The 15,441-nt window shown below is 44.3% G+C and overlaps 1 protein-coding gene across 1 annotated transcript; it reads right to left on the bottom strand.

Moving 5' to 3' along the window:
- Window positions 1–58: 58 nt before the first annotated feature.
- Window positions 59–15,441, bottom strand: LOC133347701 (coiled-coil domain-containing protein 154-like). Its single transcript, XM_061560200.1, has 8 exons — window positions 15,358–15,441; window positions 13,286–13,387; window positions 12,050–12,178; window positions 10,610–10,734; window positions 9,738–9,864; window positions 7,442–7,582; window positions 5,661–5,836; window positions 59–3,634 (listed from the first exon to the last, which is right to left on the bottom strand). The coding sequence occupies exons 1-8, from the start codon at window positions 15,361–15,363 to the stop codon at window positions 3,538–3,540; spliced, it is 903 nt and encodes a 300-aa protein (XP_061416184.1). The 5' UTR covers window positions 15,364–15,441; the 3' UTR covers window positions 59–3,537.

Below are 15,441 nucleotides of genomic sequence, written 5' to 3'. Positions count from 1 at the left end.
CCTGATATTTGGAGTTTGCATGTTCTCCCCGTGGTCGTGTGGATTTTTCTCCGGGGTTTCCCTCCACATTTAGAGTCGTGCATTTAGAGTGTTTGGCTACAATGCATTTCCACACGATGAGCCACTTCGTTGAGCTATCATTTGTGGCCAGGTCGCTTCTGAAAAGAGCTATATACTTCAATGGCCTTACCTGGTAAGATAGAAATAATTAAAAATTTGACAAAAAATTGGATGTTGCTTGGATGAAGCCATACGAAGTCTGATTGCAGCCATAGGAAGTCTGATTCGCACACGTGTTTATGCAAGGACACATTTCGGAGTCAATACTTGTACTTTACTGTTGAACAGTTTATTCAATTACACGAGTATACAAGAAACAAACCGGTGTTATTCGTGAAGCAAATAGTACTGTATTCAATTGCAATATATTTTTTCATTCACCAATCTCTAGCGAAATGATTCAGGACATTAAACAATTCATCATTTTACTTTTGGCCAAATATGTTTTTATCCATAACTAGCTGTACTACCCGGCTTCGCCCGGGACTTGTATCCACCACGGCCGGCCGCCTTTGTCTCCCCAGTGGCGATGTTAATACGCCACAGCAGTTACTCGTTTGAGGCAGAGTCGACCTAGGGGAGGTTCAAATAATCGTCACCGGTGGTGGCCGTGAGCGGGAATCGAACTGGGTTCGCCGGGTTGGTAGCGCAGCGTAGCGTTAAGCACTACACCCACTGCTCCTCACACACCACACACGCACAGACACACACACAGACACACGCAGACACACACAGACAGACACACACAGAGACACACAGACAGCACGCTAACCACTACACTACCGCTCCCCACACACCACACACGCACACACACAGACACACACACAGACACACACACACAGACACAGACAGCACGCTAACCACTACACTACCGCTCCCCACACACCACACACGCACACACACAGACACACACACAGACACACACACACAGACACACACACAGACAGCACGCTAACCACTACACTACCGTTCCCCCTACACAACACACGCGCGCGCGTCCATAGGTACACATACACGCGCTTGCTGCAGACACACACACACACATACACGCAGACACACACATACACACACGCAGACACACACATACACACAAACACACATACATACACACAAACACATACACAGTGACATGCCTATTCCCATCGCGGGGCACGGGACGTGCCTCCCGGCAAATCCCTCGCAAGCGATCGTACACAGATGGACAGACAACTGAACAGTACGACGTTTGGCTGGTAATTGCATCCAGCATCAGCGAAAGGACGTACTCTGAAATGGGAATTGTTGTGGTTTTACGCTTGTACACACCGGTGGGCCAAAGCAGAGACTTATGAGTGTTTTATCAACGGGACACTTTTTGACTGATTGGCCGTGTGGGGTGGTGGAGGGTTACAACACATTAATAATTAACGCGAGCGAAAGGCAATAAAGTTATTTGTGAAGAATGGTTGCGAAAGCGTACGTGTTACAAAAAGACTCACTTTACTTAAGAAGCAGGCTAATGTGTACATGATAGACTGTCAGTACAGCCACCCAGAAATATAACCAGGCTACACTGTACATTCTAGAGTGGCAGTACGCTCAGCCAGCTTAATGAGTATTTGTTGAGTGAACATTTAAACAAATGCATTATTGGCGCGTGGGGTTTAAACATAATTATACAATAGTTTTTTCATGAGAAATGGTAATTGTTGTGGTTTTCCGCTTGAACACACCGGTGGGCTAAAGCAGTCAAGTCTTAGTATTTTATGAACGTGACAATTTTGTGCAGATTGGGCTTGTCGGGTGGTGGATAAGGGTGACAACACCTTAATAAATAAGGCGATCTAAACGCAATAACGTTGTTTATTAATAATGTTTGCGAAAGCGTACGTGTTACAAATTGACTAACTTTACTTCCTACCAGGCTAATGTGTACATGATAGACTGGCAGTACACCCAGCCAGCTGAATAAGCAGGCTGCAGTCTACATAATAGACGGGCAGTACGCTAAAGCAGCTTAATGACAATTTGTACAAAGAACATTTAAAGAATCGATTATAATAACCAGGCTACAGTCTACATTATAGACTGCCAGTACACCCACTCAGCTTCATAAGCAGGCTAGAGTCTACATGATAGAGTGGCAGTACGCTCACAGAGCTTAATAAGCAGGCTACAGTGTACATAATAGACTGTCAGTACGCTCACCCAGCTTAATGAGTATTTGTACAGTGGACATTAAAATAATCGATTGTTGGCGCGTTGGGTTTAAAAGTAATATTAATAGCACACATTGTGGTGGGGGTGTAGTGAAGAGTAGGAAAAACTTTGATGAATTTACCTCAGAGTGGCGTGGTGGGTGTCGGGGCCTAGTAGCGTGCAAAGCCTGCGGCCTCGCCTAAAATTGTCGACTTGGAAGAGGCAGGGTACGGGTGGCGTGCCTTCCCCCCCCCTCAGCGCTCCAACAATACTGTGTAATGCCTATTATTTAATTATTTACGGAGCTTATGAAAGTGGCGAAGGCGTGGCTAGCGGTTGGCAGGGGCAACCGCCGCCCAATGAAACTGCAGCCCTTGGCGAAGGCGTCGCTAGCCGTTGCCAGGTCCAATGAAAGCGGCGAAGGCGTCGCTAGCCGTTGCCAGGGGCAACCGCCGTCCAATGAAAGTGCGTATGGTCCGGAGACACACAGACAGACAGATTCACGATTTTATATATATAGATTATTTCTGCTAAAATTATCAACTTGTAATTCATTTGTTGAATCATCGTAGGATAAGACATCTGTGGTAGAGTTGGGAGGGGAGCAGAGGCAGAGTCATACACTCACTGCGATATGTATGCATGTATGTTGAACTTCGTTTGCACCGAACGATGCCAACCGTGTTAATTGGAGGTGTGGGGGAAGGACAACAAACTAAACGCAAAACGCAATTTTAAACAAATTATATGAACCTGGTGACTTGAGTTGTTACTCGCACCTCCAATTAACACGGTTGGTTGCGAAATAAGTTTAAAATACTACTGCTGTATACTTTATTTTTTATTTTTACCAGGTAAGGCCCACTGAGCTAAATAGCTCTTTTTCAGAAGCGACCTGGCCACAAATGACAACTCAACGAAGTGGCTTATCACGTGGACATTTACAGCAGCAAAATACTCTAAACGCATGTTGAGAACTTGCAAACTCCAAATATACAGGCGTCAGGGTTGGGATAGAACCCACGACATCCTGTATACCAAGCGAGGTAGTTAACATCTCACAACCATTGCCGGCCACGGCTAACATCAGTGGCAAGTTATACCTGAACCGGTCCTGCCGCGCCTGCCCCCCCTCACCAATCCGCACAGTAACCAGCGCGGCGAAGGTAAAAAAATAACACTCGTGATGGACACGGAATGCCAAGGCCTTTATCCAACAAGGGACTGACAAAATGCTGCAAATTCTGTGTAGATTATGGAGGACAGTTTGAGTACCTTAATGAGCAACAAAGCAGCGCCTTAGCGTACGTGGATGCGGATTGATGTGGGATCAACGCGGTGGTTGGGGGACGCCTTTCTTCGGTGGTTTAACAGCTTTTGCTTCAATTGCAGCCACCTGAAATGGCACCGTATCAAACTCACACGTGTGTATCTTGCGCCTGTGCAAGTGGTGCTTTTTGTTCACTCATGTAGGGAGTTGAGAACAACTCATGTGCTCATGAGAGTCACTCTCTCGCTCTCTCTCGTGGGTGCTCACATCTTTACATTTTGAGATATCCGAAGCAGAAAATGAATGTGTATAATCTACTCAATTATAATGATATACTCTTGCATCCTACGGGTGTAACGATGCATCCGTTCAACAATACCAATTCTCAAAACTCATAATGTTAATCTAATATGTAATCACATTTAACTTGTACTCATGACTATTCAAAAACGAATGGCCTGCGTGGAAGAATAGGCCAAATGCCCTCTAAAAGGTCTCTAGAGCTCCCTCTAGTGGAGGGTCTTCTGCTGATAGTAGCATGAAAAAGATACATGCAAATGTTATACTCATGCAACAGTTAGGACGATATGATTGACTACATTGTACAAACAAGATGGAAATGTTATGAAGTAGTGTAAATGAGACGGAAACAAATGATGAAACATCAAATGTTCCTGGAATCAAATTACAGTCGTGAAGGACAAGAAATCATTGAATCTCTGTATGAGTGACTCACTCCACTCTTCGTGAATACACATGCACGAATGTACACACATGTGATGTGCTAAACTCGGTATGCTAACTTCTCTTGATGAACTGCTTTAATGAAGAGATGTTACGGACCAGGTGACATGGAATTTTATTGTGACCTTGGGCTGACTCTGCTGCCTGCATCTCTTTGAATAACGCGACGAACAAACGCTGCTCTCGATAATGCTGCCATTGTGAATTGGATATGGTATTATTGAGAGTGACAAAAAGGAAAAGGTGAAAGATCAGGAAACATTGCTCAAGATCAATGCTTGTAAAATGGTACAAATCCAATAATTGCACTTCAGCAGGCTGACAATAATTGTCCTGCAATGATCAATAATGGTGTGGCTCATCTAGGATCACGTTCGTATGTAGATACAATACTTCATTTTTATTCGTTAGCGCCTCTTTACTGCAAAACATGCTTGAGAATGTGCATTTTTTTACACTTTGGAATATTTAAATATTTTTTAAAATACACATTCACTTTTAGAATCATGTTTTTTTATTAATCTTTTAATCTGTTAATTATGCTACAAGCATCATCCTTGTCGTTAGAACCTGCTACCCATAAAAGATATATGTTCAATCAGAGAAAAACTTACACCAAGATACCTTTGGGCCCTTTCACATCAACATAACAGTCCAGGAACCGTGTTACTTGCCCTGTACTGCAGATGGCGATGTCTAACTGCGCTTGAATGCTAACTCCTCTATTTTGTCTTTGATAATATTTGAATGAGCTCAGAGCTGGATTCAGTCCAGTCAGGCGCAATGCCACCACCGTATCATTGATTTTTACAATTCTAGGTCACTGAGCCGACACCATCAAACTCTCTGCACGGGAACCGTTTCCGCTACACAGGAATACATTCCAGAAACCCATCCAATGCTTGCTCGGCATCTCATTACCCTGCCATTTCCCCATTGTAAAACATTTATACTGGTAAGAACCTCCTGGTTACACCAGCCCACAGGGGATTATTGTGTCCGTCCGTCCGTCGTGCAGGGAGGGGCTGGGTGGAGAGGGAGGGGCTGGGTGGGGAGGGTGGGGCTGGGTGGGGAGGGGCTGGGTGGGGAGGGGAGGGTGGGGAGGGGAGGGGCTGGGTGGGGAGGGTGGGGAGGGGCTGGGTGGGGAGGGGTGGGGCTGGGTGGGGCTGGGTGGGGAGGGTGGGGCTGGGAGGGGTGGGGCTGAGTGGGGAGGGGCTGGTCACCCCGTGGTGCCCTTATAAAACTCAACGTTTAACCTACTCACGCCGGCTTGTGCCCGCCCTCACAGTCGGGCATATTTGCGGAATACACCACGCCGCCGTTGACCCTGGCCATTGACCGAGCAACCCAACGTTCCTACCAGCAGCTCCCTCCGCAGATATGTGTTTCTGCCCCTTTTCGTGGTCACCTGACAGCTTGGTAGAGACCCCAGTGGTTGAGCGGTGAGCTCGTTGCAAAGCCGCCTCTTTTAACGAAGCTGCGTCTCCGCACGTTCGTTTCTGTCCACTCTGACCGGAGCAAAGTCCTCACCTCTCCCTGCAGCCGCACGAGGCTGTTGCGCAGGTCCTTGACCTCTTCGATGCGCTGGACAATGCAAGGATGGACAATGGCACACGGAGTCAACGCGTGTTTTGATTTTGATCGCTTAACAGAAATTGAGGTTCCGTGATGTGCATTGTCGTGTACAATATTGAATTGATTTCTCTTAATCGCCATGCACACAAATGTACACCTACTACTGTGTAGGGGTTTCATGGTTGTGCTGCGTCTATGTGAGGTGTATGTTTCGGTACAACATGGAACACACATCTCAGAGAGACACGGAACACGCATGCTAGAGTTAATGGTTACACTTATTAAGAAACTGCTGACTCTGGTATATGGTGCTCTGAATTCACTACTGGTCCGATTCAGTACAAAGTCTGTAACTCATACATTTGTAGAAAATAAATAAAAACATGGGTTCATACATAATAATTTGGAACACACGGTTTTTAAAAATTATGTTTGTCAATGGCGGAGCCGGGATTTTCAGGTAGGGGGGGCAACCCCTCCAGCAATAAAAACATGATAGAGGAGTTGTTAGTAAGTAAGGACTTGTCCCTTGCTTTTTATTGGACGCGTGTGCGGCGATGGCAAGGGTCGAATTCGAACCGCGTTGTGTGATCGGCATCGCGCTCGCTGAAGGTGATTGCCTTCAGAGAGGTCGTGTCCTGTATACGCAACTGCGCACAATTCTGAGTCACTTATAACCGCTTTGCCGTTACTTATGCTAATTATGGACTCAGACTATTGTCCTATCATCTCATAGAGTCCCTGGCACATAATAATATGCTACACAGTGGCAGTGGGGGTCGCAAAATGCCGATTCATTACTAATAAACCCCAATGATCCTATCGAAATTAAGGATTTCGATCGGATCATTGAGGGGCACGTGCCACCCCATCTCTCCCCACTGGCTCCGTCAGTGGTGTGTGTACACTTAGAGTTGGGCTTAACCTATTGTCACTGATTTGCTTAATCGTCTTGCAATCAATCCACAACCACAACCACCAGTAGTGACATAAGCAGTAGTAGCAGTGTGAGTGTGCATGAGTCATTGGTTTGTGGAGGGATTAGGAAAAAAAATCGTGTCAAACATACTGAGCCAGAGGCGTGTTTTCTGAGTTAATGGTTTTGGCACACCTCCAAATCCATTTAGCAACAGAAAAAAGCGATCCCGTTCAGTACAACGTTGCCTCTCATAAATGCCCTTCCACTGGCAACACTGCCTGTTTGCGGCACCCCCACCACCCCCACCCCCACCACCACCACCCCACCACCACCACCCCCACCACCCCCACCCCCACCACCTCCACCACCACCACCCCCACCCCCACCACCCCCACCACCACCACCCCCAACCCCACCACCACCCCCACCACCACCACCCCCACCACCTCCACCGCCACCCCACCACCCCCACCTCCACCACCCCCACCACCACCCCCACCACCACCACCCCCACCACCCCACCCCCACCACCTCCACCACCCCCACCACCTCCACCGCCACCCCCACCACCCCCACCTCCACCACCCCGTGCCAGCTGCCACAACGTGGAGGGTGAATTACAGACGGCGTTAAATGGCATTGCGCGCTTCAAGAGGTTGACGGGGATGATGGGGGGGGGGTCAACGTGAACTCACTTCCTCGGCGATTTGTTCAAACCTCTCCTCGTGCTCGGCAGCCCTCACGGCGAGGGCGACGAGCCGGGAGTCGACGTCTGCCAGGACCCGAGAGCTCCTGCCAGTCGAGTCGTGCACGTCGCGTCTCATCGTGGCGGCGAGCTGCAATCCCCCGGTACAGCAACAACGACAACAATCACGACAACAACAACGACAGCAACGACGGGCGCGTTTGCACAAAGCGGTGGGAATCCATAATATTGGGGGGGAGGGTTAGATCGCGTAAATAGCAATGTGTCGTTAAACCCGCCACCACCCGACACAGCCGATTTAGTAAGGGTTGTCACGAAAAAATAGCGTGCCAATTCGTTACTAGTACAGCAAACCGGTGTGTTGGAGAGCACAACATTTATCATCTGAACACGACGTTTCGCCAGTAGTTACAACGAGCTTCATCAGGCGACAGCCAGATTTTTTCAGGTGACAAACTTTACTAATTGGCTGTGTCGGGTGTGAATCCAATATTTATACAAAAAAAAACTAAAATTTACAATCTCCGGTCACCATTGCCTGATCGTAAACCATAGTAATAATACGCACCTGGCTCTCCATAGTTGTGCGAAATGATTTCTTAGGACCCTTTTAGTTACAGAGTGCGCAAATTATACATGCGATTCATGACAGGCGAACCTATACCGGCATCACAATCTAAGTCGAATCGACGAGAACCTCTGGAATTACAGTCAAGGCTTTTAGCCTCTGGATTTCAATAATGTGTGATTTGAATTTCAGGTCTGCTGAATTGTAAGAGATGCCCAAACATCTCCACGTCTACACCCACATCGTAGCTAACCCTTTGTAAATCTCCAAACGTCAAGATTAAAGCACAGCAACCCACTTAAGAATTAAGCGCAAGCTCTTGAAGCGCCCTCACTCAATCCAGAGGCTCAGTGGAGAGCAACCTGGGACAAGGCTGACGTTCCTAACAAGCACTCTTTTTGCCGACCCCGCATAAAAGGTTCCCGGGTTCCACTTTGCTCCGCAAACAATGATCTGTAATTGAACCGCATCAGAACATTTGCACGGCAGAGGCAGCCAGGTCCTATCCCGATGGAAGATTAAGAATGGCTTACAAGTGCGACTGCAGTCACCGATTTCAAACGATGGACGGCGTGACACCGCTGCCCACCTTATCAGAATAGTGGCAACATTTTAGATATTCACCGAGCTACACTTGAAGCTGTTACACTGGCTCGCTCACCAACCTCGACGTGACCACCTGATATGAAAAAATGGCTGCTGTCAGTGGCATGCTTGGGCGCACAACCTATAATGACTGATTTACATCATTGTTAAGTGTACGCTCACTGTTTTTGAGCCATCCACGTGGGTGTAAAATAAAGTATTCCGCCCTCCTTCACGCCCACTGTTTAGTCTGCAGAGGGTGCTATTGTCAAAGCGAACCCACGAATAGGACTACGGAACTTGAATGGTATCAAAGTTGAGCGAAACACAATTGGGATCAACTTATACGGTTGTCATCCTGTTGAATAATATGTGAAATGTGTTGATACTGATTGCTTCATCGTTAGTCATGACCAATGCACTGCTGGATGAAGGCCTCCACAAACTGCCACCGCCTCTCACAATCTTACGACGTAATATTCCACCTAGCACCTACCTGCACATGAACAGATTGCGTCTCTGCATCACAAAATATGCAATCAGCAATGTAGAAATACAAGAAATGCATTCAGAAGTGTAGAAATCGAGTGGTAATTGATGATCAGTTATAGATCAGAAGTAAAGTTTATTTAATCGATTTAAGTCCCCCATGAACTTATTTGTGCGTGTCATTCAGAAACCGTTCAATAGAAGATCGTGGTGTTTTTTCCGTTTGATAGCGCGTTAAACAGCCAAAATAATTAAATAGAGAACCATTGTTCTATCTTTTATTGTTTTTGAGATATTTCGGATTAAAGCGGTTCTTAACGATAAAATACGCCTCGAAAACAGTAAAAGATAGGAGCTTCCCCTTATAGAGTATTACGTTCATGAATGTTTGTTCTTTCCAATAACAAAAAAACCCGGAATATTTAAATTCAGTGGTTTCTGATGGGTCTGTCTTTAAATCTAAGAAGTTGAATCAAGTCGTCAACAATTTTTGTGTGTTTTTTGTGGAATAATACAAACTTTTGGAGTAGTTAGTGTCTTACCATAGATTTTAAAAATCATATCAGGTTAATTATATTTGTTCAATACGTTTGCCTGGTGAAGTCAAGCTTTATGAATTAGTTATGAATACATTGTATCTTACACGTTCTGTCTCTTGGCCTATTTTCTGCTGAGTCCCACTTATCGCCTGCTGCAGGGCTGTTATCGCAACTTGAAGATGTTCCTTCAACTCATTGGTTTTCTTCTGCAGCTCTTTAACTTGAGAATCTCTACCGTAGAGAATAAGAAAGCACAGTACAATTCACAGTTACTGGAGCAAAAACTGACATCACTCCATGTTAAGATTCTGAATAGCTGAATAAGGATATAAGTCTTTAAAAGTTGAATAACCACATTGAGTAAAGCTACAGTATATCAGAGAGCTTAACATTAATTAAACAATAAATAACAGATTATTTTGCTGGGTCTAATTATATATTATAAATTGCAATACCTGTTGTGGTCTAGGTATTAGTTTAAGCATCTATTCATAAATGATGCACAGATGGATAAAGAGCTAATTTAGCACATGCAATATTGACTAGGTGGTATCACAGAGCACCTGTAGTTTATATTCTTTGGGTCTTTCGGTAAAGTCACGTAGATAGGTTCAAAGAAAATAACAAAATAACAAAAAATTACGACGTTTCAAAAGCAACACAAGCGGTCGTCATGATGACGACCGCCAGAGTCCAAGTTACGCCTTTCCATAGTAACCATTCCATCCTCTTTTTGCTACACTCTGATGAATATATATATTTTTAAAGGACAATAATGACAGAGAGATGTGTCGTGCCAAAATGCTGCAAGCAGAATGCTGCAAAAGCATTCTTGGACTTTTTTTGGGCTGAAATAAAGCACTGATTACATGCAAACGATGCAATCGTTTCGCGAGAGATGTCAATGTTCGAGGTCACCTGCGATGTTTTGGAGGGTGCAGTCAGAGAGAGAGAAAGGGCTCATTGCAAACGATACCTTTTCATTATCTCTGCCTTGACGACTTTTCTCAGCTCGTGTCGGCTTCGGTCAAGGTTGCTCGCCAGTCGTGCGACGTCTTCATCCATCTTGCGGTACTGTTGCATGATGCTGTTGCTCTCCACCTCACACATAGCACTCGGAAGGTTTAGACAAGCTGCTCTTTGGAAGAAAATGTTGTGCGCTACCGTCACATTCACCATGTGTTCATACTGTATATAACGTTCTGCCACTCAATGAGTCAATCCTTGAAGAGAAGCTTTACCCTTTGTAATGCCTGCCGTGATCAGTTTAACTTTCACGATCACGACTATGGCTTGCACACATTTCGTAATGCAAGATTAAACTGCTGGAGGCCAAGTACAGATGGTCTTGGAAAAACAGCGTTAATACTGTAAATGTCGCTTTCCATGATGTGGCAGAATAATCATCTCACAGTTGGAAGGTCGCAGGAGTTCATTCAAGTCATTATCTCTCCAGCGGTGATAAAATGCAGACCAATTTGTGGAATGTCCTCGTCCTTTGTCAATGTACTTATGAATGAATGCTTCCCCATGCTGTGTTAGCCACAGGGGGTGTTTGACCATACTTCACCGCACTCTCCTGTGTGGGGTTGGTGAAGGGTAGGCCCAGCACTGCTTCAGATGTCACTTGTATTGATATCAGCCGTGACGGGGAATCATACTCATGCTCTCGAGGTCATAGCGCTGTGCGCTAACGACTGTGCCACCCATTGAAAATATTATTATCAGAGTATTGATAATAAGTGCTCTAATTTGAACAACGCTTTTTAGTTCTCTCCAACGAACGTTGAATGCATTAATGCATTAGCTCTGTCCGTCTTTCTGTCCATTTATCTGTCTCTAACATCGGGTCACAATAACTCGAGGACAGACGATTAATCACAACTTAAATTCAAGTCAAGAATTGTGCTGCTATTAGGGACACTTTGCCATGTCTTTCAAGCCTTTTCTCATTAATAAATCGTCAAGGTCGTGTCGGACAGCCCAGAACACGCAGCTTGGGTGCGTGCCTGTATGTCTGTAACAGGGAAGGTCACGATAGCTCTCCTAAAGACGATCCAATAACAAAACTTTAGCATGAAGTTGCCTTGCTATTATGGAATTACCCTTCTATGAAAAAAACATAGTGCAAAATTATTAATGGAGACCCACATTTTGGGGATAAAAACCCAGTGGTAATGGCTAAGACTTTTCAGCCAATTCAATAATAGCGTCAAATGCCTTGCGTGCCTCGTCTCTCCATGATGCCCAATTGTGAGATTATCTCATTTGGCGACTCAGAAGGTAATGCTATTATCTCGAATGAATCACCAGATTTTTCTGGGGGCAAATACGTATTGGAAAGCTTGACATTTGCCACGCATATGCATCATTTTTTTTTCCTTATTTAACATCAAATTGCGCCGGTCACTGATACCTTCTGCAGATCACGAAGAGCCGTCAGCTCCTGCTGGTGCAGCCGCTGCAGTGCCGTCAGCCGCTTCTCGTTGTCTTGCCGAAGGCCTTTCTCAAAAGCCATCTGTCCACATTCCAGAGCTCGCATACGCTGGACACAACAATTCAGTCAGTATTATGCATTTAATAAGCTAAAAAATACGTTAATTCATTTTAGCTGCAATTTAAAATTCGATTAGGTAATCTGAGTTATGAAAAACCCAGTGATTTATAATGTACTTTGCAGTCTGACTTCTCCTTTGCATTGTTGTTCACACGTTTGCGGTGACTTTCAGACTGCAGTCCACTCACTGGCATTAACTGTGTATCTTGTGTTCTCCACAGGGAATGCATTATTTGCTCCGCTGCGGGTCTCCTGCCACCATTCTCCCATTCACATGTTTCATTGCTTCTACATACTATTAACATGCCCTCCCTTTGTTAATGCTACCCCCTGCCCCCTCCCTTTGGTGCTGCTGATTCTGCATAATGCATGGGCATAATATGACTTTGAAACCGCCCCGCTCACCTCCTACGCATTTTCCATGAATATGCTAAATTCCATCTTGATATGCACATTATTTTGTTAAGGCGCTCTTCTTCCACCTCCAACTCAGCTTATATATAAGCTCCTAGCTTGGCAGTGTCTCATTCTTCACCTGAAGACGGCTGCTTGCGTTGTAGCCGAAACGTCGTGAGAATTGTTTTATTATGTTTTATTTGTATTATTTTATTACTTCCCTTCTACGTGACTTTACCGAAAAAACCAAGAAGATGAATCCCTGCAGTCACGAAAGCTTTAAATCGAAATTTATTAACGTCCTTAGGCAGTGCCAGATTGTCTCCACAGTGATCACGGGCGGCTTAAAGCCTCAGAGGCACAAGGCAGCAGTAGGCGAAAGTAGCTTCACTGTACTAATGATTTGTAAAGAAAATGGAACTCATTGTTGTGTTGCTGTCTAAATTATTATGGCCACAATTGTGACCCTTGATTTGATTTAAAACAAGGCTGTGTGCATTATATACGCAGGATGGTGATATCGCACAACAAGGTCCGATGGGAGGACCGATCCTATTGGCTACAAATCTATTTTTGTCTATGAATGATTAGTCTTATTACCTACAGCCAGCATTAACTGTTTCGTCAAATTAAGTTTCTTCTTCATAATTTACAGAGATTGTTAGCGTCGGGTTTTGCTGTGCACTTTGGCATAGCTACCTTCTCGATTGCCAGGAACCTCTGTAGAGCCTCCTCCCGCATCTTCATTTCCTTCGAAACAATCTTCCCGCTCACCTCGTCCACCATCTCTGAAAGCTTTCCCTGAGACGTGTGAACATTTCACTCGGGATTATTCTCGTGCCAACAAATTGAAGATATCGGTTGTAAGGACACAACTGGAGTATTTTTTTGACGAGTGAACTTAATAATGAAAAGCAACATATCAGTATACGGTATGAAGAAAGTTTCAATCAGTGCATATTAGCTTCTATAGTTAATAGATCACAAACATGGACACTGCGAAAGAAAATGTAACAAAAGCTGAAATGATCACAAGGAAGCGCGAAGAGGTTCATACTTGTTATTACAATACATTGAGAGGTAGAATAAGGAATACATAGAGAATGCATGAAGTTGAATGAGGTATTGATGTAGTCATACTCTCTCCAATGACACGTGCCGTCACCATTCACCCCTTAATTTGTTTCCCGCTTCGTTAGCTGCGTTATCACGATGCGTAGGAATAACAAAAAATACTCAAGAGCGAATGGTGAGCAGTGATATAGCTTTCACCTTCCTGGCATCTTTTAATTGCCACTTCGACCTTCAAAGCGGCTTTCATTTCGCTACTTTGACCTTTGCAGGCCGAATTTAATCAAAACAAGCGCGTTCCAAAGCAGGTTAATGTAATGGTTACTTTTTTTTTATTACTTACACCTCTCATAGGCTCGAGGGTACTGTTATTGATTGATGAAGTGAAATGATTTGATGCAACAACATACGTGAACATGCCCTCAGCTATTTTTCATTTGAGATTTGTATGGACTATTGATCATTGTAAATGCTGAATTCATCAAACGTACATTTAGGTTCATGTTGCACGCTTTGGATGCCAATGGTTAACACAGTATATAGTAGATTATAATTCTAGGTTTAACATGAAAAATAAAGAATGCAATGATTTTTTGCCTTCAGAAATCCTTCAAAGTATTACTTTTAAATTATTCCAATGATTCATAAAAATAACTAAAATTATATTTCTGGTGATGTGTTAAAAATGTTACATGAAATAATTTAATCACATTTCAGTTGCAGTCAAGTGTGAATTGTATATTTAAAGTTGTATGTAGTTATAATTCAAATAGCTGAGGATTCATTTTGTAAAAAAAAACTATGTGGATTCTGCCACTGCACACTGAAGTAGAGCCATGACTCAAGTGTTGTTCTTGCACCGTTACATAAAAGCACTCCTGACACCCACACAGAACACCATATTACGCCACATACTCTGGAGTGTAAGCCCTCAAGGCTCAACAACCATGACCTACAAAAATAATAACACTTTGAATACTTCTGGTATCAGAAATGCACGCTGAGATTCTATATTTGAGTCAAATCAAGTCATTGCAATTCAGTACAGCCTATTCGTTTAAATAATGTCACACGAACTGAAACCCTGGCCAGATTCTAGAAATTTCCATTTAAAGAGGTACATTACATGGCTACATAGTAAAAGCTTCAAAGTTAAGGCAAGCACTTTGAAGTTTAAACAAGAGGTATAATTTTGGCAGGCTTTAAAATTATTCGTAATTTGGGGTCAAGTTTTGGTACAGTAGTTAGTGCAATGTGCTACTAAACCAGCCACCTGAGTTGTATTCCTGGCCATATCTAACGTCAGTGGCCAATAATATTTGAGCTGGTCCCAGGTACCGCCTCAAACGCTATGCACTAACCAGCACGGTGAAGTATGGTCGAACCCCCATGACTGAGATGGCACAGGGAGATCTGCATCCAGTAGTGAAAGACAACGGGCTGTAAACTATATTTGTATTTAAATATGTATAATATGTTCACGTATAGCCCATTACACCTGTCTTTTGTGCAAGGTGGTCACCCATCCAATCACTATCCAAAGTCAACCCTGCTTGGCTTCCCAGATAGGATAATGTCGGACACAATTGAACAGCCAAATAGAATAATGTAGATGTTGCAGTGGAACATTGTAAAAAGCGTAACGTATCATTGTGTGATGTAAAAGAGCACGACGTTGCATTTGAAGAGACACCAAACACCTGCATGAGTGCCCCCTGTCCCTCCGTCTCCTGCTGTCGCTCCTCTATGTGTCCGCGCAGGGCCTGTAGCGTCTCCGCGTGCCT

The sequence above is a fragment of the Lethenteron reissneri genome, chromosome 26 (assembly GCF_015708825.2).
Source record: "Lethenteron reissneri isolate LAM-NWPU_2019-01 chromosome 26, ASM1570882v1, whole genome shotgun sequence".
Lineage (NCBI taxonomy): Eukaryota > Metazoa > Chordata > Hyperoartia > Petromyzontiformes > Petromyzontidae > Lethenteron > Lethenteron reissneri.
Note: the sequence above shows the minus strand (reverse complement) of the source record. Positions and strands in the feature narration are given on the sequence as shown.

What these genes read in the sequence shown, in the direction of transcription:
- LOC133347701 (XM_061560200.1), bottom strand. An exon ending in GGTTCCTGGCAATCGAGAAG is followed by an intron (nt 12,179 to 13,285) that starts GTAGCTATGCCA and finishes TGTTGTGTCCAG; the next exon opens with CGTATGCGAGCTCTGGAATG. An exon ending in AAGGCAGAGATAATGAAAAG is followed by an intron (nt 9,865 to 10,609) that starts GTATCGTTTGCA and finishes TCTCTACGGTAG; the next exon opens with AGATTCTCAAGTTAAAGAGC.